Source organism: Lissotriton vulgaris, unplaced genomic scaffold (assembly GCF_964263255.1).
Source record: "Lissotriton vulgaris unplaced genomic scaffold, aLisVul1.2 SCAFFOLD_2864, whole genome shotgun sequence".
Taxonomy (NCBI): Eukaryota; Metazoa; Chordata; class Amphibia; order Caudata; family Salamandridae; genus Lissotriton; species Lissotriton vulgaris.
Window position 1 is genome coordinate 191872 of NW_028244578.1, and position 26117 is coordinate 217988.

Consider the following 26117-nt stretch of genomic DNA (forward strand, 5'->3'; position numbering starts at 1 on the left):
AACCTAGGCGTTATCCTGGATTCTTCACTCTCAATGAACAGACAAGTCAGTGCCGTATCCTCATCCTGCTTCAACATTCTTCGCATGCTCAAAAAAACATTTCGCTGGATCCCCACCGAAACCAGAAAAACAGTCACCCATGCTCTGGTCACGAGCCGACTGGACTACGGAAACACCCTCTACGCAGGTACTACCGCTAAAATCCAGAAGAAACTCCAACGAATCCAAAACGCCTCAGCCAGGATCATACTAGACATCCCGCGTAACGAACACATCTCTGGCCACCTGAAAGACCTCCACTGGCTGCCCGTCGATAAGAGGATCACTTTCCGACTGCTGACCCACGCACACAAATCACTCTACGACATCGGACCAGAATGCCTCAACTCTCGACTGTCCTTCTACACCCCCTCCCGCCAACTACGCTCTTCCAGCCAAGCCCTCGCCACTGTACCCCGCATCAACAAGACCACTATGGGAGGAAGATCCTTCTCATACCTGGCAGCTAAAACATGGAACTCACTCCCCACTTACCTTCGCCTTACCCAGAACCACCTAGCATTCAGAAAGCAACTTAAAACGTGGATATTTGATAAGTAATCCTCCTCCCTTCCCTAAGCGCCTTGAGACCCTCTGGGTATGTAGTGCGCTATATAAATTCTCTGACTTGACTTGACTTGACTTGATGGGCTACAAGGGGTGATGCCTCTTGTAGCCCCGATTTCGCAGTAGCGGTTCCTAAGGGTTATGCTCTATTCAGGTAGGACAGACCACTAAAAAGGGGGGGGTGGACTGGCTTTAATATACGGTCGTCAATCCACGGCTATCCGCAATGTAGTTGGCAACAATGACTGCAAAGCATTTCAATTCAAACTTCCAGATTGAACCTGGTGATTTTCACTGGGATTCTTCTATACCTTCCACCGGGGACCGGCAAAAACTTTTTCCTACAATCTTTTCAAGTTCTAGCTGAAAATAGCCTCTTATTTCACGATTTCTCCATTTTGGGAGACTTTAACTTCCATTTGGAAATAATAGAGGACAAAGACACTGCTAATTTGCTTGATATTGCAAAATCATTAGGACTCAATCAGATCATCACGGATTACACACACCTAGCTGGCCACACGCTCGATGGGCTTTTTACTAAAAACTGTCCATAAAAATTCATGATATATCTCCGGTGGTGTGGTCCGACCATTATATAATCTCTTTTAATATTGAAAGCGTTTGTGGACATTCCCAATTAGCTAAACCGCCAGTTCCCATCTTGAACAAGGCTTGGAGTAAACTCAACTCCAAAGTATTAGCTTAGACTCTAAAACACAACCAACTGTTACTTCCTTCCGATGCTGAATTAGCTGCCAACAGCTATTCAGATTGGTTATCAGACACTTTCCGCCATCTTGTCCCCGCCAAAGTTCAATGCACTCATAGTAAGGAGCCTTCAGCAGCTTGGTTCACTGAAGCCCTGAGGCTCGAAAAGATATCCCGTAGAAGGATCGAAAGGAGTTGTAGGAGGAAGTATGAAGACCAAGGGAAACAGGCATATAAGGTGCGCTAGCCAGGTATAAAGACGTTATTGTTAAGGAAAAAGTAAATACCACACGGCCTTGATAGATATTGCTTCTAATTCTATCAAGGAGTTATTACAGGTGGTCAAGAAACTTACGGCAACCTCTAACAGCTCTGACTCCTTTCATAATCAGGTGTTCTGCAATTCCTTGGCAAACTCTTTTAAAGAAAAGGTCAATGGAATCTTTGATAATAACAGCATCCCTCCTCCCGAGCAATTTATTCAGCAAGGGCAGGTGGACTCCTCCTTTTACGAATGTACCTCTTCCACGCCTGAAGAAGTCAGAACTGTGCTTCTGCAAAGCAAATCTGGACCTCCCTGTGGCCCCCGTCCAGCGAAGAGGCTCAAACTCACCCCAGAAATAATCGCCTGGAGCCTGTCGAACATTTTCAACACCATGTTCTCCACAGGCGTGTTTCCACAAACTTGGAAACAGGCATCTCTCCTCCCTCTTTCAAAAATCTAACATGAGCTGCACTGATACTGATAACGATCACCCCCGTGCGCGCTTGCCTCTACCTGCCAAAATGAGCGAACAAATCATGATTATTGAACTATCAAAATATATTCATGACAATCATCTGTTCGATACTACTCCCTTCGGCTTTAGATCAGGACACAGTACTGAAACTGCCCGGGTCAAAGCAACGGAAGAGGTTCCGCAGTCATGATCCTATTGGACTTATCGGCTGCGTTCGATACAGTGGATCATAAATCCCTTATCCACTGTTTAGCTGAGATAGGAGGTAAGGGCAAGGCGCTGGATGTGCTCACCTCCTTTTTTTTTAAATCTTTTTTTTAATTTTTAAAAGGCAATAGCAATGAAAACGTATCAGGTGCAATGCAATTATATACATACAAGTATCATATCGTGGAAAAGTCAGGATGGTAGAGACAAAAGACACAGGATACCGGGACTCAACACTCCTAAACAATCAGGATTATGAAATTAATAGGGTTCGCTCTATCGAAGGGTGCTGGCCCTCGGTCCCACCGGTCACAAAATCACTTTATACTTAGATCATGAACAGGATACATTGCAGCACTTGTATGTAGAAGATACACCAGATCAAACAATAACGCTCGCATTAGCACCATAATACTGAAAAAGGGAGGTCAGGATAATTAAAAATATAAGAAAATAAAAATAAAATAAACAAAAAACGCAACGCGCGTGACACCCCACCCCCCACCCTGCACCCCTGCATGCAGCTAACGCCAAACCCCAAATAGCAGTGTGCCTTGGCCCATCTAAACTATAACCCATAAAAGGAATGGAGGAGGGCCTTCGTACAGGCTCCCGGCCTCCCCCCTCCCGCTAACTCTAAGCCTCCCCAAGTAAGGATATTCAATGGTTACACAATCAAGCTAAGATCGGGGGATTCATTACTCGCCTACTTCGCCTCCCGGTATCAACATTATATAGTGAGTCCCACACAGCCACAACTCAACCAAAAGTCTTGAAGGATAAGCCGGTCTCAGCCCTGGCCAGTTCGATCAGGTACATAAGTGTTCTTCACCCAAACAGTCGCCATCTTGGAAGAGTGCTGAACACAGGAGCGAGCCGGATACATCACGGAACATTCAATCACATTGTCACTGAGTCCCATCCACTCCGTCAGGAACTCCCGACATTGTTTCCAGTCATGTTTAACTGAGTTTGAAAAAAGCCAGAGAGGTACCCTGTCAAACCACTCCTGAGTCATTACATGAGCCCTCAGATGTATTTTACGGCGCGATTTTCTCTCCGTCAATACTGAGCATGCCAACACCACAGGAACGTCCGACACATAGCCATTAGCTGATTTGCGGATCAGAGTCTCTCTGCCCTCTCGCTGCACAGGGTTGTTGGCGTCGATTAAACCAGTTGCTGTGGACGCCGCCACTTTTACACTGTCTTGAAATTGAACACAATCCTCTTTCATATGCCCTATCTTCAAAATAACGGCATCCAATTTAAGTTCCAGTGCTTGGGCTCTCCGGTTCAGGGAAAGGTGAAGACCACCGACAGCCGCCACTAGGGCTGCGAGCGTGGGTTCAATCCTGGCCGACACTAATTGTTCCCCCTCGTTGGTGACATATTGGTCTGATATCGAAAACCCCTTGGGCAGGATATGTCGTCCCAAGATATCCGTACGACTTTCCCCGGACCCCTTGGAGGGTCGGGTTCGAATCCTACGCTGGTCGATATTGGGTGTCATGTCATACTTTTCTACCATGGTCATTCCCTCGGGCCCGTAGGGATAGACCAACTAGAATCAAAGATGAGGACACCCGTTCCAATCGCGTACAGGATAGTTTGAGGTCATCGTCAGGATGTAGCCGCAGCCGCCGGGTCACCTTCCAGACTATTTCCAAGCCGTTCACGGTGCTGGCTCCGTTAATTAATATCCAACTTGCATCCGCAGTGTCTGGCGGGTGTTCCTACACAGCGCGAATCTGTTCGAATGTTCAATGCAAAGATCGGATAAAAACTTCACTTCCGTTCCAGAGGACCGGCCCCTCCCAAACTCCCGTGTCCGATGTTGTTCAAGGAAGGTGTCGGCTAGATTTCTACTCGAGGCCCCGGCTTCAGGGCTGATGTAGGCCGCAAACTTCAAGACGATGTTTCTCCGTTCTCGAAGCTGACAGAACTTTCGGGAACTCACGGTGCGGCGTACTTTAGATTCGTCTACACGGGAGCGTTGCATAGGCACAGGATATCTAGCAGGATCTTGTAGCAGGATGAGGAGGTCTACGGAGCCGGGAGCCTAAGCGCACATCTTGGTCGCCAGCTTGGCTCCTCCCTCACCTCCTTTCTTAAAGACAGGATACAAACGGTTGCCTTGGGTAAATACCAATCATCCCTTTCTCATTGCCTTGTTGGTCCCTCAGGGCTCATCTTTTAGCCTCATGCTATTTAATGTGTACGTGGCTAATTTGGCTCCGCTCATTAAAAGTTTCAGGATGGATGTAACCTCATACGCTGACGACACTCAATTGATAATCTCGGCGGCCAATAATGATAATGCCAAGACTGTATTGAGGCTGTCGGCGTATGGATGAGTAGACATTGCCTGAAACTAAACTCAGGAAAAACTGAGATTAATATATTCGGGAAGCCTTCTCCATCTTGGTCCTCTAATTGGTGGCCTGAGAAACTTCCTCAACCCTCCCCCCTACCCGTTCCCAAAGCAAAACGTCTGAGTGTCATCATTGACGACAATCTTAACATGGGTGCCCACGAATCAGCGGTGATCTCCTCAGCCTGTTACCTTCTAAAAATGATCAGGAAAATACTGCCCTTCAGTGGCTTAGCAAGGAGAGGGGGATGGAGCTGGCGGTCTGCCCCAGGCGGCATGAGTTTTGAGGGCGGCAGCCTCACCCGCTCTTACCTGACATTTTTGGGGCAGCAATAACCCCCCTTCTCTTCAATCGGCCGCCGAGGAGGCGGCGAATGGAAAAAAAATCGCACCAGCACCCCCCAAACCCCCTCTTTGATTCGGCCACAGTGGGGCGGCAGACACGGGGACCGCCACATGTGGCCAAAGTGCCTGCTACGCCACTGCTGCCCTTCATTCCTGACAATTATAGAAACAACGTGATCGTCGCACTAGTCCTATCAAAATTGGACTATTGCGATAGTTTCTCTTTAAACATGCAAAAAAGCATTTGAATCGGCTGCAATTGGTTCAGAATGCGCTGCCAGAATGACCCTTAAGCTTCCTAGGTTTCAATCCATTTCTCAGGGACTTTGTAAACTGCACTGGCTTCCTCTCCGTAGCCGGACAAAATTCAAAACATAGGGGCAGATTTATGTTGGGAATGCGCCACGTTTGCGTCACGCAACTGCGGCGTAAACGTGGCGCATCCCTACGACCCATTTACAACGTGACGCATCTAGGCAGATGCGTCATGTTGTAAAGCCCTGCGCCACTTGTGGCCGTTTTGGCGCAGGGTGGGTGTTCCGGGGCAGGTGCGCCTCGCAAAAGTGGCTGAGTAAAATCTATAAGATTTCACTCAGTCACTTTCAGGCCAATGCTGCGTCAAAACCCTGCGCCTGCTTGAAGCAGGCGTAGTTCTTGACGCAGCATTGTAAAGATGGGGCACCCCCGAGCCTTGCTGGAGCTGCGTCGCGCTTGCGACGCAACTCCAGCAATGCGGCACCTTTACGGCACAGATGCGTCACGCATCTGCGCCGTTTTTGCCCCATGGTGCGCCGCATTGTAAATGCGGCGCACCATGGGTGGCGGAGCAGCGGCGCAAAATAACTGGCACATCCCTGGGGATGCGCCAGTTATCATAAATCTGCCCCTTTATGCCTTGTGCATAAAGGACTGCAGAATACAGGTACAGAATATCTCAGGACAGCTTTCAAACGGTCCATCCCCACCAGAGATCTCTTCCACCAACTGTAATACCCTTGGTATTCCAAAAATCAAAAAAGCAACTGGTGTGGCAGGAGCATCATTTATGGCACAGCCAGGTTATGGAATAGCCGGCGCCACACGTTAGAGCCATTTCCTCCGTGTTGGCATTCAGGAAGGAGATCAAAACTTGGTTATTTAACTACTAAAGCATTTTGATCTAGCATGTCGTCCGGTCAGATCGCGCCAAGACACCCTTGGGTAATCGCGTCCTTTAAAAATTCCTTAACATAACATAACATAACATAACCTCCAGCAACCTGCAGATACCAGTCCTTTTCACTTGACCAATACCCTTTCTGCCTCTGGCAGGTGTGCCCCGTCCCTATCCGGGTACCGTGTGGTGTTTGCACTAAAGAGGCCACGCCTAATTTGCCAAGCCCTTCTTATTTCATTTTAAATTAAATTTGTGTTGACCCAAGCCGTCCTGCTTGGGGGCTTGCACGTGGCCATATTCACCCTTTTCTGGGAATGTTCGATGCCTCCCCGGGGTCGGGAACTGCTGTTCTCTCCTTAAACCACTGTTCCAGGTGAAGTCCTTGTGGTGCTCTCTGTGCCACTTGGTGCCTTCTGATCAGGGGTTGGCTGAGCCCTGTATTTACCCCTCACTGCCGAGGCCCCGAATTCAGGGCTCGCTGGTACGCATTTTGGTGTCGTCTCCAAGGCCGTGAGAATATTTGTTAATAAGTTATTGTTTGTGGCTGACACAATACACTTATCTATGGGAGTGCAGCTCTGGCAACTACCAAAAAACCACAAGTTGACAAACTGCCCAAAAAACCACAAGTATGGACAACTCCGTGCCTCTTCACCGATTCATCTGCATGTTCATCGCATAGGGCCCAAAGTGATCTTTAGGGCCCCGAGGCAGGCGTTCCCATTCAATTCCCTAAAAGAGATTTTGTGTAAGAAAACCTTCAACATAAACGGGGAAAGGATGTTTCTCAGGTTGGCCCCACAAGTGGGGTATTTGATTCATTTTATGGTTTTTGCAGGTTTGGTAAATTTTCAAGCAGGCACTTGGAAGAATGCAAAAACGTTGCAGTCCCGTGTGAGCACGTGCTGGTTACAGATGCGTTAATTACAAAAACTGCACACACCTAACTCATTTGAATTTTGGAAGCTCAGCTTTTGATTGGCTGAGGCTGGATTTTCAAAACCCCAGAGCCACTCCTGCACGACTCTCAGGTTTGTGTCGTTTGTGCCAGGGTCGGTGCTTCTACCAGATGCTGGGAGAGTCCTGTGACATCACCGCCAGCAGCTGGAGGCCTGGTTAATAAGGAGGGTGTCTGGCGCCTTCCACATCTGTTGATGGTCCGTGTAGAATATTCAGGGCTGAAGTCCTGAAAAAGAAGTGTGGGGGACTCACCAAGTTGGGCAGAATGGGTGTGACATCACAGGAAGTGACATCAACACGTGTGACATCAGAGGAAGTGACATCACGGCAAGGCATTGCAGGTGCATCACAGGAAGTAGCATCGCAACCCATGACCTCACAGGAAGTGACATCAGATCTTAAGACCTCGCATATGTTTAGAAGCTCTATCATGAGTGCATTTGAGTGCAAAACAATTTTTAACAAATTAGATTTTGCATTGGGGTTGCGCCAAAATATTGATGCAATCCAGGCGCAAAATCTGGGCCTCAGTTTATACATTTTTGTTTTCTAACTCTGCCACAAAGAAATTGGCAGCAAGGGGAAATGTGGCAGTACATCTTTCCTGCTAAGTTGGTTGCAAATTCAGCATTTCAAAATATCTTATGGAGCTGCAGAGATGTTTAAATCTCAGGGAATAATAATAATGTAAAATAACTCTGAGGCACACGTTTGCTGGAGAGGTTTGTGTTTTGTCTAGCCCTAGTTTTGAATCAATGTAGCATAGAGGGTTAATGCGCCTCCTGCAAAGCCCATTATGTAACACGAGGATGACAGATTTTTATTTTATGTAAAGGGATGAGTGGGTTACTGTTTTAACACAGAGATCCTTTTGTTACCTGCAGTTCATACATTGCAACCCTTCTACTATCGAAGAGTGAACTATGAAGGACACGTGACCCCTGCACCTTGTAACCCTCCCTGCCTTATGCAATAAATCAATGCGTGTACATTGATGTAGACACATCTGATTTATTGTCAATGTATAATGTGTACGTGTGATGTAAAGCGCTCTGACGCCCTGCATTGGGATGAGTAGTGCTAAAGAGCTGTAAGGAAATAAAACAAAATAGTGGTATTTAAACTGTTATTTGTGTAAATACTGGGGAGACTCACACATCTGTCATTCTTACAGTGCACGCATATCTCTCACACACAGGGACTGAACAAAGTCAAAAGCATTTGTCTGTTAAGTACCTGTGAAGTGATAAGATGTGAGCCTTTGTTTCCCCTCCATTGCACCTAGGTCAGTGGTTAATTTCTAAAAATAATAAGTGCCCGGGCTCTCCTCAGGAGGCAGCTTGCACCAGCCTCTTTCTCCTGTTAGCACCGCCTAAAACAGAACCAACTATTAACCATGAACGTAGGCAGAGGCTGTGGCATAATGGCCAGAGCTGCCAACTTCGGAGCTCGGCAACCAGGTTTGAATTTCTGCGTCTGCTCAACATCCTGTAATTCTAGGCAAATCACTTACTCTCTCCATGCGAACCATAAAAGAGTGTGTCCTTAACTGGTGTTCATGAAAAGCGCTGGTGCAGATGACAAGGTGCTGGCGCTGAGGCTCAAATTAAGCACTGGGGTGTGAAGCTCCCGGTAGCTCCCAGGCCGGGGTATGCCAAAAGAAAGAGGGCTGATGGCACTTTGACTTCGACTTTTGTCATGGGCGAAGCTGTAATCTGATAAGCCCTCTCCCTTAGGGTGACCAGACGTCCCCGTTTTCCCAGGACGGTCCCCGTTTTTGGAGAAGTGTCCCCGTGTCCCGACACTTTTCTCCAAGTGACTCAAATGTCCCCGTTTTCAACTAGTGTCCCAGGTAAACACAGAAATGTCCCTCTTTTTCATTGTTCCAGTTGAGCATGCACGCGCATGCTCTCTTTGCACTGGCATTTGCTAGCCTGTGATGTTTTATTGATTTTTGGCAAATATATGCTGTAGTCCTTAAAAGTGTAAATGTAATAAGAAGTACTAATGCTGCTGTCTAAAGGAGAGAGGTGCCAATAAAAGACCTCAGATTTGTTGTCTGTAATGCTTCATCTCGGTCTGTGGAGGGAGCTGTCGTTGTTGCCCTATTCTATGTCTATGACAGCTGTCAAATAATCCTACTTTTATGTCGATGGTTACTGCAAACTGTAGTCCTACTTCTATGTCTATGACCTGTCCCCGTTTTTTGTTTTGAGAATCTGGTCACCCTACTCTCCCTGCCTGCACGTTGCAGCTTGAAAGAAAAGCAGGCAGCGTGCAGGCGGGATGAATCCAGCGTATTTCTGTGGGGCCCAACCTCTCGGCAGGGTAAACAGTGTGTACCCTATGAAAATAGTGGGTAGACGGCATCTACCCCCGTCTACCTTCGACTCGAGCCTGAGTGTATTTTAAGTACGTATAGTAAGACCTTTCTAGTCCCTGATGGAATCCGTAGAAAAATGAGGTAATCGTTTGAGTGAGGTTAATAAAGTTCATGATGCAATGCATACAGTTAGTTAACGGTTGCCCTCTGAAGAATAAAGCCGTGCCCTACAGAGCTCTGTGTGTGGCATTTGCATGCTACTGAGCTGGTGAGGGCGCTGCAGTGCTCATGACTTTAGAACTCCTTCCACATTATTCAAAAGGTGGCACCCACCGCACACACCTTTCCTCCAGCGCATCCAGAACGCATCAGCACGACTCGTCCTGGGCATCCCCCGACACAGCCACATCTCCACACACCTGAGAGACCTGCACAGGCTCCCAGTCAGCAAGAGGATCACGTTCAGACTCCTCACCCATGCACACAAGGCCCTCCACGACTTAGTCCCCGAATACCTCAACAACCGCCTCTCGTTCTACACGCCAACCCGCCAGCTCTGCTCCGCCAGCCTCGCCCTCGCCACCGTCCCAAGGACCCGCAGAGCCACCACCGGAGGAAGATCCTTCTCCTACCTGGCGGCAAAGACTTGGAACACCCTCCCCACCCACCTGCAACTCACCCAGGACCATCTCTCCTTCAGGAAGCACTTCAAGACTAGGCTTTTCGAGCAGTAGTGCCCCCCCCCCCCCTTCCCAGCGCCTTGATACCCTAGCGGGTGAGTAGCGCGCTCTATAAATGTTATTGATTGATTGATTGATTGATTTCCTCCGCTACTTTGCTCTTTCACCAGGTTGGCGTGTCTAGAACGCATGTTCATGGCAGGTGGAGTCATGTTTTGAAAATGGTGAGCATACTTCAGACCATGACCTCACAACTTCTTATGAGTTGTACAGAGGGACGTGAACTGTCTTGGTTCTGCTCAAAGGCAGCGTTGTGCTTTCAACGATGGGTGTTACGTTCATGCTTTCGATCTTCCGCGCGCCTGCTAGTGTTCTGCACAGATTGTTTCTTCTGCTTAATGACTTTGTTCCTCAATAAATGTGTCTACAACTTGCTATGAAGGCTCATCTTTGCATCCCCCCTCTAGCTTTCCATTTGTGTGGTCTGCAGCTTCAAGAGAAGGCTGATGTACCTGGAATTGCCGTAGACCACCCTTGACGATATTCCAGTTCAGTCGAGTTCCTTTCGATGAGTTCGGCCGGTGGGGCGCTTCCCAGGAGAGCCCAAGTGTTGAATCACACTTGTCCCCACTCGTAACTATGACATTAACCTGGAGGATAAAGTTCAGCTCTGCAGTTAACCAAGCGGGGCTCCTGACTTTGTTCATTGAGTGTGGCGGCTTCGCCCGGCATCGGTGACCAACATGGAGTCAGTATTGCTTCAGGGCTTGGATTTTTGACCCATTCGGCTGCAGCTCTCCCTCATCTGATGGTCTCTTCCAGGCTTTCCAAGCAGCTGCTCTGGGGACTCCATCATTCCCACATCCCTGAAGTAGCTCCAGGTGTCACCAGCCCAAATTGTGACCACAGAGGGCCTGTTTGGATGGCACTGGGTGGTGGACCTCTGTAGACATTGCACAGCAGAAGGGTTTTTAGGTAGTGAAGGGGGAGCCAGTTGGGCACAATAGAAAGGTTGATGGAAACTGGGCATACTTGAGCCAACTAATGACGTCACATCTGGGCATAATGGAGCGAGGCTGTGACGTCTCGGATCTGCGGCTCACTGTGGTGAATCACATGCGTTTGTTACCCAAGTCTTGAATCCCCTAGTTTGTCTCCATGAGTCTCGGATTCACCTGTGCACGCTGTGAATTCACACTTAAGAATTGTAGATTTACCTGCACACGCTGCGGATTCACACTTAAGAATTGTAGATTCACACTTAAGAATTGCAGATTCGCCTGCGCACGCTGCGGATTCACTCTTAAGAATTGTAGATTCGCCTGCGCACGCTGCGGATTCACACTTAAGAATTGTAGATTTGCCTGCGCAAGCTGCAGATTCACACTTAAGAATTGTACATTCACCTGCGCATGCTTCAGATTCACACTTAAGAATTGTAGATTCGCCTGCCTACGCTGTGGATTCACACTTAAGAATTATAGATTCACCTGCGCACGCTGTGGATTCACACTTAAGAATTGTAGATTCACCTGTTTCTCAGGAATCAGACCGTAGTCCTTCTGCTCGTGTGTAGGATTCACAAATTGACCTTTTTGCTTGTGTGAGATGCCGACACCCCAAGGCCATCTCTAGGAGTCTTGGACCCCCCCCCCCAGTTTTGTGCATAGGATCACTCGCCTGTAGGAGCCACAGATCCCCCCTTTGCCTGTGCATGTTCTCGATCCACCTGTTCATCTACGTGAGATGTTTATTCCCCAAGTTCAGCTATAGGAGCATTACAAACACTTACTATATTTGTTTGAGAATTGTATGTACATTTGTGGATGTGCCGCCCTTTTATGATTTAAACTATATCAAATAAAAGTAATGTTCATTCACATCCACTCACTCACCTATCCGAGCCTTGGACAGCCCTGTTCACCTATAGACATTATAGATTTATCTATTCAATTGCATGAGTCACTGATATCAAAAATGTATCTCTGTAGGTCTGTTCACATCTGTGTGCTGTGAATCTACATGCATGAATCGTAGATTCACACCTTCATTTATAGGAGTCTTAAGCCCTTGTTCCAACCTGTACATCCTGTGCCTCTTTTCCCACAGGTGGCTGAAGAGAAGGCCGAGGTGTCCTTCCGGTGTCTTCTGCTCCCTGAAGCCCACCCATCATGGCGCCCTCCCTGGAGCAGGCGTATCGTCGCCGCTGGTGGATGGCCTGCACGGCGGTCATCGAGAACCTCTTCTTCTCCGCAGTCCTGCTGGGCTGGGGCTCCCTCCTCATCATGCTGAAGAAGGAAGGCTTCTACTCTCAGCTCTGCAAAGGTAAGAGGTGGGCAGTGTAGGGAGGTGGATATCTGACTATATGGTTACCCCAACTTTTTGCCTAGTGTTTAGCTGGTTTTCAACTTAGTTAGCCTGGGATCCTGCTAATCATGGCCCCAGGCTATCTGCTCTCACTGTAAAATGGACTCCATGTACTTTAGGTGCATCTCCAATTGGATATTGGGTCACCTTATGAGCCCCTGTATAGTGTACCATAGGTACCCAGGGCATAGGTGCATCCAAGGCCTACCCGGGGCTGCAGCATGTATTATGCTACCCCTGGCTGGCCCTCCAAACTGACACAACTGGCTGATCACTCAGCTGGGGCAAGATTGTGTAATCACCCCTTGCTTAGGTATAGTATTCCTATACCTACCATTATATATAGACACATATACACCTATAAGTCACTCCTATGGCAGGCCATGACAATCCTGAAGGCAGAATGCTTGGTTTCATGTGAGATGGTGCTCTAGCATGAGCTGAGCCTGTCTGCAGCTTTCAGAACCATGTCCTTATAGCTAATCTATGATATAGCCATACCATTTACTCTTAAGTGCATTATAATCCTCGCGGTTAATGCTAACATTGGTTTTTGGCTTTATCAAAACATGTCGTGTAAGGTGTCATACACTTTGGAATACTACCCCCTCGCCAGTTCTGGCGACGGGGTAACATTCCACCCTTCTAGAGGGAGAAGACATGGTGTTTTTACTAATCCCGGTTAAAGTTAACCAGAGCCTCAGCATCTCAAAATGGATGTTGCTGCCACAGACACAAGTCTGACCTCCTGCTGCTGGACGAAACTCCGGCAGGGGAGGCCTGGACAATAGGTTTCCTGCCTTGGGAGGTGCTAGCACCTCCCCAGACAGGCTATAGTGCATTGGGGCAGGGTGGGTTGAATTAAATGAGACACTGCCTGGGGCACACAAGGTGCTCCATGCATAGCCCAGTTCAAACCAGTTGCTGGGGCACTCCAGCTCCAGCTCTGGCGCGAAATGGGACAAAGGGAAAGGGGTGTAACCACCCCCTTCCCAGGTTCCACCCATAGGAGGGACCTAGCAGGTAATCCAACCCCTTAGATTGGTATAAAGCTAGGACCTGTACCTAGAGACATTAGATTATCCTGAACTGAAACTTTGAAACGAAACTCTGGACCTTCGACATTCTACTGCAACTAGAAGACTGAAGAATCTCCCTTGTGGTCAAGGAGTGACCACCCTGTGCAAACAGGCACCATGAGTGACTTGCCGGTTTGCTTTGTCGACGCTCCCGCCGGAGCCTGAAGACTTAGCGACACAGCCTCTAGACTTCCAGACTTCTCTGACTTCGACCCACATCCACAGCAAAGCTGAGACACGTGGCGCACACGAGAGACGTGGGACCGGACTACCTGCAGTACCTGCTTTTTGCTAACTGTGCAGCTTCTGAGGCGTCCTTGAAGTTGTACATTGGGACTTGAGAATTTCCAACCCCGAGCCGTAAGTGCACGAAGCTCAGCCCTCCACACGCCACGAGTGCCGCGTGGGGGCTGCGCCTGCATTTCTCCTCGACGCGTCTTTGCTGTTGCTAGCCTGTTGGCTAGTGGCCCTCCTGAAGACATCCTTTTGAATCAACACCACTTGCCTGGTTGCTCCGGGCTTGCTCCTGCTTTCCTGTAAAGGGGAAGCTCCCCAGACCTTGCTGGTCTGAACCGAAGCCGATCTTCCCTTCCTGCGTGGGTTGCCTTTGCCAAGGCTTGTTAACTCCAATCCGGAAGCCGACACCGCCAACAGCGAGATCCTTTGTGGGACAGTCCGTATCCAGCTCTTGGTCATCGTCGACGCCTCATGGTCCACGTGGCTGCAGAGACCAGCTTCACTTCATCACCTGTTTGCAGCTCGACATCGCCTGGTTCCTTCCTGGTCACTGGCTAGTGACCCAGACCCTGTCCCCTCTGCTTTCAGGTTCTTCACTGCTCCGATCCATCCTTGGATCAGGCACGGCCTGTAGGAAATGAGACCCCCGGCCGGCCAGGACTTGCACCCCAGCCAGTCAGAGACCACCACTCCTATGTAAAATCGACCCCTGCTCGCCCTCTAGGTAACGCGGCGCGGGCAGCCAGGCCTAACTCGGAGGGCATGTGAAGCATTTGCGCACGCACCCACCAACAACAACATCCCTGACCTCCCACAAAAGGAACTCCACACCATATATATATAAAAATAGTTTCTGTATTAAGCAGGACACATAGGAACATACATTGTACAAGGTGCCAGGGGCACGGGCAGGGGCTACAGGGAAGAAGGTACAGCGCAGGGCCAAGGGACCACTGCTAGGAATCACATACAGGGGACATCTGGTATTCAGAGGGGGGCGAAGGAGGTCAAGGTACACAACATACAGGAGCACCGGTAGAGGTGCAACATAGAATACTTGTAGGGATCACTCTAGCCTTAGTCCATAGCCATCCACAGGCCAGCGGGCCTTTCTAGGGCAAGGGGCCCAGAGTCTCAATGTTCATGGCAGGGAGCCCAGGGCAAACCTAAACGTAGCAGTTACCCACTAAGTGCTGGGCAACTGAGGGACGTCGTGTGGGCCTCGCTGACCCTGGGGACAAGGAGTGCCAACTGGAGGAGCCACTCGGGCTCGAGAACGAGGGGGGCATTGGCACAGTGGAGCCACGCAGGGCTTAAGAGATGATCGGGGCCCAAGGCGGAGCCTCGCCGGGCTCGGGAGTAAAGGGGGCCAAAGGGGGAGCCTCGCCGGGCTCAGAGGAAAGGGGGGCCCAAGGTGGAGCCTCGCCGGGCTCAGAGGAAAAGGGGGGCCCAAGGTGGAGCCTCGCCGGGCTCAGAGGAAAAGGGGGCCCAAGGGGGAGCCTCGCCGGGCTCAGAGGAAAGGGGGGGCCCAAGGGGGAGCCTCGCCGGGCTCAGAGGTAAGGGGGGCCCCAGGGGGAGCCTCGCTGGGCTCAGGCCATTAGTAGGGCAGGTGGAGTCCCCCCTCGGGGGACTCGGCTTCGTGGGAGGCCCCACGGGCCTCAGGGCACAACCAGGGATTCACTCGAGGGGAGGGGCGGACACCGACAACGTGTCCCGACGCCCCTCCTCTCCATTGCTGGCCGCAGCACTCACCGGGTCAGGTGCGCCGGTCTCCTTTGCTGCGCCAGCCTTCTCCTTGTGCTCCGGGGCTCTCTCTCTCTCGGGGGCCCCGGGGGAGGTCAGCAGCTTTACGGGGGTATCGCAGGAGCGCGGAGTGGGCTCCCGCCGCTCCTGCTTCGTCGTCCTTCTTCGGCCGGCCTCTCTCCTTCTCTTGGGCCGGCAGCCAATCACGGCGCGGCCTGGGGGATGACGCTAGTGGGGAATCCCGGGCCGGCAGCCAATACCAGCGCGGCCCGGGGATGACATCACTAGAGTCCCGGGCGGCGGCGGTGAACTCGGGGGAAATCGACGAGGAGTGGGCTCCCTCGTAAGGCACAAGGGCAGAGAATAAGGCGAGGTAGGCACTCGCTGGGGGGTGTCGAATCCTGGTAGCGCGGTGCAGACGCCGGGTGAGCCCGGCTTGTTGAATATAGCGCTACCAGCGATCGTGCAGGAGGGAAGCACCCCAAAGCGGTAGGGGGCAGGGAACAGCGCTTCCAGGCGCTGGGCAGAAGGGACAGCGCTCCCCCAGCGCTAGATGCGGGTTATCCAAGTCCATCGGTAGTCCAGGACCTCAGGGGGGGCCCAGCAGCGCCGAGAAGGGGGAAAGGGCCATCCTCAGTCCAGGAGTAGGGCAGGGCCCAGGGAGGCACGCCACCCCTGAGCCCCAGCAGCAACAGCTCCGGGTAGATTCAAGTTGAGAACAAGAACAAGTCCAGAGTGTCACAGCACCCTTTTTATACACACATTCTTGGTCTGAAGGGGCAGGCAGGGGGAGAACCAGCTGGAACTGGTTATGGGGGGATTCTTTACACTGGCCAGGCTAGGAACATCAGCCGTACCCCAGGGGGTGGAGCCAGCATTGTCTGGGGAAAACCCAGCCTCATTCATGACACTCAAACCAGACAGTCAATCCACAAGCAGACCCAGGCTCACTCCTCCCCTCACATCAGCATGCTAAACACTCCATTCACCACCGGGGCAGACCCTCCCAGATCCTGGGAGCCAGGCTCACCAGCCAGCCCCGGCCAATCATACTCCAGGCACATATTCCACAAATATGCCAACTTCCAAAAGGGGGACTTCTACACTAGACACACTCATACCTCATATACCGTTGCGCAGCATTCAATCTCACGAGTTCATACATACCAGACTTGACCCTGCACACCCTACGCACCGGGAACTACCGAGGACTCATCCATTCCCCATGCATTCCTATGGAAGGGTAGGTCGCTCTCTCCTCACACTCACTCAGAGGGGAAATCACCCTCCCCAGGTTACATATACCATAAAAACTTCAGGGGCGGACCTGCCAGATGGGCCACGTCCAACACATGCCCCTCCCAGCCCAAACGCCGGGTAGACCAATCACTACCGTGATGGACTTCCCTGCTGCAGGGCGGTAGAACATGGACGTGGCTCGCGCTACCGAGACACCCTCCAGTTCGACGCCTACCTGGGCCGATAGACACACACAGGCTAAAAATCAAGAAAAATAAAAAAATAAAAAAAAATAAGAAAGACATAGGTCCAACCAGGCCACCCCCCTGGCACGCCTTAGTTGTCCGTGACTAGGACCAGGCCCTAGGCCACCCAGATACCACTGGTCCCTGCAAATCCGAAGTGGGGGGTGGTAACCCCGGGCCCACAATAGCCCTTCTCCACTCCCTTTCTCAGGGTAGCCACGACTACCACTGTTCCTTCCACCTAGGGTCCACACCCTCAGGCTTGCCAGAGGTCACGGGCAAGAATGCCCCACCCTACCTCTACTTCTGAGGTTCCGCGTTCTCCCAGGAGAAACACCCTCAGAACACACTTTCCTAACAGTCTTGGAACTTCCTTCCTCCACTGGTCTTCCACCTGGGAACTAAGCGTTCAGCTCTCCCCAAGGCAAGCCGCGGCCGAGCCAGCAGGTCTTCCTTGTCCGGGATACAACTCAACATAAATTCGACAAAACGAGCCGCGGCAGTACTAGCCGGTCTCAAGGTTCAGCTCTCCCCAAGGCAAGCCGCGGCCGAGCCAGCAGGTCTTCCTTGTCTGGGATACAACTAACATGAATTCAACAAAACGAGCCGCGGCCGTGCCAGCAGGTCTCGAGGTTCAGCTCTCCCCAAGGCAAGCCGCGGCCGAGCCAGCAGGTCTTCCTTGTCCGGGATACAACTACCATAACTTTAACAAAACGAGCTGCAGCAGTGCCAGCAGGTCTCAAGGTTCAGCTCTCCCCAAGGCAAGCCGCGGCCGAGCCAGCAGGTCTTCCTTGTCCGGGATACAACTTAACATAAATTCAGCCAGGGCGACACCTGACGCCTAAACCACATTCAGTGGGGTACGGAACGCATGATGCATCAAACACAATTAGCATCAGGATAAGGAAGGACAAGATTAACGTTGATTCAGCAAGCTCCCCATCCCAGAGAACTTATACTCCATTACTCAGCATACCTCAACATTCATGCACATACCGTTCCCTAGACTGGTAGGACAGTTTTCCACCGCCCCTGATTCCTCAGCCTGACCCTCGGGGCACAGGTACCATTACTCTAGGGCGGGGACAAGGACCATACATATTTGAACTCAATTTTGCAACCACCACTGGATCCCACCCTTCTGGTGAATCCAGAAAACCATATTACACTAGGGAGATGATTTACCCTCCCAAGCTAGGGACACCTAACTCTCAGCATACATGTACATTTTTTTCTACAGAACAGATATTTAAGTAACCCTTAAAACTTTTCCACAGGACGGGTATTTCTAACAATCTTTAACATTTTTCACAGACATTTTTTTAGCAACCTGACCTGACCCTATGTGGCACAGGTATCATTATTCTAAGGAATGGACAGGGACCATATACATTGAACATAATTATGCTGCCACCACTGGATCCCACCCTTCTGGTGAATCCAGAAAACCATATTACACTAGGGAGATGATTTACCCTCCCAAGCTAGGGACACCTAACTCTCAGCATACATGTACATTTTTTTCTACAGAACAGATATTTAAGTAACCCTTAAAACTTTCCACAGGACGGGTATTTCTAACAATCTTTAACATTTTTCATAGACATTTTTTAGCAACCTGACCTGACCCTATGTGGCACAGGTATCATTATTCTAAGGAATGGACAGGGACCATATACATTGAACATAATTATGCTGCCACCACTGGATCCCACCCTTCCGGTGAGTCCAGAAAACACATTGTACTAGGGAGTTGATCTACCCTCCCTAGCTAGGGCCATCTAACCAGAACACATCTTTCATAGGACGGACATTTACGTAAACTCTTAAAACAATAATCTCTTTTCTTTGCGACCATTTACAATACAGAGTTTTGTAGGGAGGCCAGTTATCATTGTGGTACTGCGCAAACACAAGTCCGGATCCCACCGCTAGCCACCAGTGTAGGAAATGAGACCCCCGGCCGGCCAGGACTTGCACCCCAGCCAGTCAGAGACCACCACTCCTATGTAAAATCGACCCCTGCTCGCCCTCTAGGTAACGCGGCGCGGGCAGCCAGGCCTAACTCGGAGGGCATGTGAAGCATTTGCGCACGCACCCACCAACAACAACATCCCCGACCTCCCACAAAAGGAACTCCACACCATATATATATAAAAATAGTTTCTGTATTAAGCAGGACACATAGGAACATACATTGTACAAGGTGCCAGGGGCACGGGCAGGGGCTACAGGGAAGAAGGTACAGCGCAGGGCCAAGGGACCACTGCTAGGAATCACATACAGGGGACATCTGGTATTCAGAGGGGGGCGAAGGAGGTCAAGGTACACAACATACAGGAGCACCGGTAGAGGTGCAACATAGAATACTTGTAGGGATCACTCTAGCCTTAGTCCATAGCCATCCACAGGCCAGCGGGCCTTTCTAGGGCAAGGGGCCCAGAGTCTCAATGTTCATGGCAGGGAGCCCAGGGCAAACCTAAACGTAGCAGTTACCCACTAAGTGCTGGGCAACTGAGGGACGTCGTGTGGGCCTCGCTGACCCTGGGGACAAGGAGTGCCAACTGGAGGAGCCACTCGGGCTCGAGAACGAGGGGGGCATTGGCACAGTGGAGCCACGCAGGGCTTAAGAGATGATCGGGGCCCAAGGCGGAGCCTCGCCGGGCTCGGGAGTAAAGGGGGCCAAAGGGGGAGCCTCGCCGGGCTCAGAGGAAAGGGGGGCCCAAGGTGGAGCCTCGCCGGGCTCAGAGGAAAAGGGGGGCCCAAGGTGGAGCCTCGCCGGGCTCAGAGGAAAAGGGGGCCCAAGGGGGAGCCTCGCCGGGCTCAGAGGAAAGGGGGGGCCCAAGGGGGAGCCTCGCCGGGCTCAGAGGTAAGGGGGGCCCCAGGGGGAGCCTCGCTGGGCTCAGGCCATTAGTAGGGCAGGTGGAGTCCCCCCTCGGGGGACTCGGCTTCGTGGGAGGCCCCACGGGCCTCAGGGCACAACCAGGGATTCACTCGAGGGGAGGGGCGGACACCGACAACGTGTCCCGACGCCCCTCCTCTCCATTGCTGGCCGCAGCACTCACCGGGTCAGGTGCGCCGGTCTCCTTTGCTGCGCCAGCCTTCTCCTTGTGCTCCGGGGCTCTCTCTCTCTCGGGGGCCCCGGGGGAGGTCAGCAGCTTTACGGGGGTATCGCAGGAGCGCGGAGTGGGCTCCCGCCGCTCCTGCTTCGTCGTCCTTCTTCGGCCGGCCTCTCTCCTTCTCTTGGGCCGGCAGCCAATCACGGCGCGGCCTGGGGGATGACGCTAGTGGGGAATCCCGGGCCGGCAGCCAATACCAGCGCGGCCCGGGGATGACATCACTAGAGTCCCGGGCGGCGGCGGTGAACTCGGGGGAAATCGACGAGGAGTGGGCTCCCTCGTAAGGCACAAGGGCAGAGAATAAGGCGAGGTAGGCACTCGCTGGGGGGTGTCGAATCCTGGTAGCGCGGTGCAGACGCCGGGTGAGCCCGGCTTGTTGAATATAGCGCTACCAGCGATCGTGCAGGAGGGAAGCACCCCAAAGCGGTAGGGGGCAGGGAACAGCGCTTCCAGGCGCTGGGCAGAAGGGACAGCGCTCCCCCAGCGCTAGATGCGGGTTATCCAAGTCCATCGGTAGTCCAGGACCTCAGGGGGGGCCCAGCAGCGCCGAGAAGGGGGAAAGGGCCATCCTCAGTCCAGGAGTAGGGCAGGGCCCAGGGAGGCACGCCACCCCTGAGCCCCAGCAGCAACAGCTCCGGGTAGATTCAAGTTGAGAACAAGAACAAGTCCAGAGTGTCACAGCACCCTTTTTATACACACATTCTTGGTCTGAAGGGGCAGGCAGGGGGAGAACCAGCTGGAACTGGTTATGGGGGGATTCTTTACACTGGCCAGGCTAGGAACATCAGCCGTACCCCAGGGGGTGGAGCCAGCATTGTCTGGGGAAAACCCAGCCTCATTCATGACACTCAAACCAGACAGTCAATCCACAAGCAGACCCAGGCTCACTCCTCCCCTCACATCAGCATGCTAAACACTCCATTCACCACCGGGGCAGACCCTCCCAGATCCTGGGAGCCAGGCTCACCAGCCAGCCCCGGCCAATCATACTCCAGGCACATATTCCACAAATATGCCAACTTCCAAAAGGGGGACTTCTACACTAGACACACTCATACCTCATATACCGTTGCGCAGCATTCAATCTCACGAGTTCATACATACCAGACTTGACCCTGCACACCCTACGCACCGGGAACTACCGAGGACTCATCCATTCCCCATGCATTCCTATGGAAGGGTAGGTCGCTCTCTCCTCACACTCACTCAGAGGGGAAATCACCCTCCCCAGGTTACATATACCATAAAAACTTCAGGGGCGGACCTGCCAGATGGGCCACGTCCAACACGGCCCGTGCCGGGCGTTATACTGGGGCGGTGACGTCAGGCAGGGGAGGGTCAGGGTGGGGGGTTGTAAAATGCGGGATATGGACCATTAGAGGTAAGTACCGAAAAAAAAATAACGAATTTTGTTGCCCACGCTGCATCACATTTGGCGATGCAGCGTGGGCAACAAAATTCTTTTTTTTTTTTTGTTCAGTACTTACCTCTAATGGTCCATATCCCGCATTTTACAACCCCCCACCCTGACCCTCCCCTGCCTGACGTCACCGCCCCAGTATAACGCCCGGCAAGGGCCGTGCCTGCCTTGGATCCAACCGGACATCTTCCTCCTGGTCGCCTGCAGCATCTTTGTGCAGCTCTCCATAGGGTTCGATGACGAAACCCGACACGAAAGAACACCTATGCACCCGGCTTCCCTGGGTGAGGTAATTCGAGTGCTCCCGTGGGTAATAACTATCCAAGTGTCCTACTCTAACTGGGTTTTCCCGTAGGCCATCCGGAAGTGCCCGAAATCAACTACTTTGTAAACTTTACGTTCCCATTGAAAGTCTATGAGAACCCGCATGTGTGTTTAGACACTGCACACGCATCCTGTGAGACTCCTACTTCCTAACCTTTGGCTACTTAGTGTAGCCCCAGCGATTCCCTTGGCCCTAGGCCTATTCACCTGTCCTGAAGTGGTTCTTGTACCACTTGCGTAGTATATGGTTTGTGAGGCCCCTAGGGCAGAATTGCATTTGTGCAACTTATAGTATGCTTAGTGAGTCACTTGTGCTGTATCTCGAACTCTGACCTCATAAAGGGTGCAGAGGGGTTGTGTTAGTAATACATACATCTATATTTGATATATACCTTGTGTGGTGTCCTTTCATTTGGTGTTCAAGGGGTTATTATTGGTAAAACAATTGGCTTCACATGCCCTCTTGAGTTTAGCCTAAGACTGCTGGTCCATGCTACCACTAGGATAGCTGGCCTATAAGGTTGACTTTACAACCATCACCATAAGGGTTGTTTGGATTGATACAGGGTGCTCACTAGAATAGTAGACATCACATATCAGGCCAACTCCTCACAGGCGGGGTTTGTGTGTGAGGGGGCAATGAGAGCGGAGGCTGCTGTATGGGGGAGTCGAGGACGAACACAGGAGAGGAAGGGTGAGGTGAGCTAACAGCGGATAAAGGGTGGGAAGCGCACTGGGGCGCGTTCTTTACTAGACCCACACAGGGCGCCTGACTTCCGGTGAGTGACGACACGGCCCGGCAGATTTACATATTTTGAGATGATGGAATGTCTTCTGGTGTCCTGTGCTTCTCCTGTGACTGGGGGGAGGGGCTGCAGCCAGGGGCAGGCGCAGCAGACAGACCGGTTCAAGCGCTTCATTTGTCCTGCCCAGGATCACACGTGTCTGCGCTTCACTAGCGCCGAGAAAGAGCTGCGAGTCATTGTGAACCTGCCCGGCCATAAATCCCGACACTGCAGCTGACGCCGCAGACAGAGCCCTGGAGGAATGCGGTGGAGGCCAGCCGGCAGCAACGGGGGGGGGTCAGCCGGCAGCAGGGGGGGTCAGCCTGGGGGTCTGAGGGCTCAGCTCCAGGCGCCACACCTGCCCTTTGCACTCACACGTCACACGATGTACTGGCTCTCACCGCAGCTGCAGGGCCCCGGGACACACACCAGGGGGCGCTGGTGCTGGGTTCAAGGCAGCCTCATAACCCAGCAGAGCCGCCCCTCCCTGGGAGATGCTGCCCTGGGCCCGGCTGAACTCTGGTGAACCCTCAGCGAGGAGGCCCAAGGCTGTCCCAGCGGGGCCGGGCTGGGGTCAGTCAGTCTTGCACTGCAGCTGTCAGGACCATCGACAGGACCCGAGGGGATCATGGCCCCCAAGAGGTTCTGGAAGGGGGCAAAACTCTGCAAATATGGCGCTAAGTGGGGCCCTGCTACATATATATATGCGTAAAGCCCCTAGGGAGCCAATCAGATGAGCCCTAACATAAACGCTGAGTGAGGTAAGCAGAAGAATGAGGCCCAGGTGCCACTTGAACCCTGGCAGGCCCATCCCCAGCCATGGGGGGTGAGCAAGTATGTATGTATGTATGTAAGTATTGGTAATCTTCTATAGCGCATGTCTGTCACCCCACGGGTATCCTGGCGCTTTGACTGGAAGGATCCTGCTGCGCACCCTGCTGATTTAAGAACTAAAAAGATGCAGCCCTAGGAAAGAGATGTGTTTTTAAATTTTCCTCAAAGAGACAAGATCATTCATACTTCTCAGTCCTAGCGGAAGAGTATTTCATAGTCTGGCTGCCGTAAAGCTGAAAGATCGACCGCCCAACCGCGATCTCAGAACTTTAGGCACCACAGCAAGGTAGGCAGAAGCCGAGCGAAGGGATCTGGACGGAATGTACCAATGGAACATGTTCTGAAGTGGCACTGGGCCTTGTCCGTGAAGGGCCCTGAATACAATACATAAAGATTTAAAATCGATCCGTTGAAGGATCGAAAATCAATGAAGGTCTCTTAATGCCTGGGATGAAGAGTCAAGGCGGCGGCGAGCAAGCGCTAATTTGGCTGCAAGATTCTGCACCCGTTGCAGTTTTCCTATCAAGGTAGATGGTGCTCCAAGAAATAGAGCATTGCAGTAGTCCAGGCGACTTACGATGATGCTCCTCACCACCTCTGGCCTACTATCCATAGGAAGCATCGGGAGGATCTTTCTCAACATACGAAGCAGTCCCATGCAAGTGCTCACTGTTTTATTGACGGCTGCGTCCAGTTGGAGATTGGACCCAAACATCACTCCCAGATTACGGACCGAGGTGGTAGACACAGTCGTGCTTTGGAAGGAGGGTGGCCAGAAATCTGGCGGGAGAGGTCTAGGGACGCGGTCAGTGGTGCAGTGGGGCTCTAGTGGAACCTGCAGCCCCACGCCCCCACCCCATTACACCCCCAGTGGCGGGGTGGGGGTGCTGGTGCCTCCTGCCCTCCCAGTGACTGCCTGCCCACCTCCAGAGCATGGGGCGTGGCTTGAGGGTGTATTTCATTCTATCACCTCTTAACAGCGCTTCCTACCCCTCGGTCAGGCGTTGAAGCGCTGAAAGCGCAGCCCAGTGTTCGTGGTTCACCCAGGGGTTTGGGGTGTTGGTTGGAGGGATCAGCGCTGAGCTACGCAGCAAGACTTGAACCCAGAGACACATCACCAGGGGTTCGGTGTGATCGTCAGCGGGGGCCCCTTGTGGGGGCCATGCAGGTGGGATGGACAGGGAAGGGCAGGTGTTGGTAGGTTGCAGTAGAGGCTTCCAGAGGAGGAGGCTGCCTTCTGCCCAGGTGAGGGCAGTTTGCAGGAGTCAGGCATACAGACATGCAGTTTTGAGAGGGAGGGGGTGCTGAGACAGGAGGGGGCAGAGGGAAGGCAAAGAGAGGGCCACGAAGGACTGAAATGGGAGAAATCCACAGTTCTGCGCTAAGGTCAGTGTTTTCATTTAGGTTTTAGCGTTATGGAGGGGGGGGGGGAGGGACTGTTAGAGATGCCTCACAATCTGAGGATGGAAAGTCACAAAAAAAGAAACAGTATTATAAAGGGGCCCAGGGCTCTGATCACAACCAGACAGGCCCCCCCCCCTTTGCAGAGCTCTACCCTGAGCCCTCTGGGGGGGGGTGACACCGGCCTGTACTACCTGAGCCCACTGTGACCCAGGCAGACCCTTCACTATAGGACATGGGCAGCAGCGTCACCGCAACCACCTGCGAAGGACCCCCCCCCTCCCCACGCACCAAGCAGAGCTCTCTGGGGCAGATTTACAAGGACTGGCACATCCCTGCATATCAGCATAGATGCGTCACGCAAGTTTACCTTTGCGCTACCACAGATGCGCCGCATTTACAAAGCGACACATCGTGGCACAAGAATAAACAGATGCATGACGCATTTGATGGCGTACGGGCGGCGCATTGCTGAAGTTGGGTCGCAAGCGTGGCGCAACTCCAGCAATGCTCAGGGGCTGCCCATACCTAACATGCTGCATCACGCCTTACGCATGCTTCAAGCAGGCGCAGGGTTTTGACGCAGCGGCGTGGCAAAAGCGACTCAGTGAAATCTTGTAGATTTCACTGTGTCTCTTTTCCGAATCCTTTTCTGACGGAACGCCCACCCTGCATACATTTAACCTGATGCAGGTTTAATGTGGCGCAGGGCTTCACAACGTGATGCCTCTCCCTAGATGCGTCACATTGTAAATAAGGCGCAACATGGCGCATGGTTTATGCCATCGCTGCGTCACAGAAGTGACACAACGGCGGCGTAAATGTGTCGCAAGGGGCTTGTAAATCTTCCCCTCTGTTGTCTCTGGCGGGTTGCCGACTTGAGAGACGGAGTACTCTCCGTAGAACATCCAGTCTTTGTTACTCGATAGGACGAGCCGTCAACCCATCGATAAGAGTACTTTCCTTTCAATATCCAGTTTCATTGTTTAAGGATTTGATAATCCACTGGGCATTAATTTGCTTTGATGAAATGATCATAGTACTTCGGACAAAGATATCCCAATTACAATCCTTTTGGAAATAAGTGACCGTGCCCTGAGGAAGTCTTGGGTGAATGCCCAAACAAGACGAAACATGTGTTGGCTTTTGTGGCTATCTGTTGTTGAGAAAAAGAATATGAGAACTGAAGTACTCATCTGACCAGATCTGGTATAATAAATCA

General features: G+C 51.9%; 1 protein-coding gene across 1 annotated transcript in view; it reads left to right on the top strand.

Annotated features, from left to right (window-relative positions):
- LOC147667198 (large neutral amino acids transporter small subunit 3-like) overlaps positions 1-26117 on the top strand; it is a 133444-nt gene that overhangs the window by 58746 nt on the left and 48581 nt on the right. Inside the window, exon 2 of the mRNA XM_086948858.1 lies at positions 12212-12427. Within this exon, the coding sequence (XP_086804984.1) occupies positions 12274-12427 (154 nt within the window). The 5' untranslated portion in view covers positions 12212-12273. The remainder of the gene's footprint in view (positions 1-12211; positions 12428-26117) is intronic.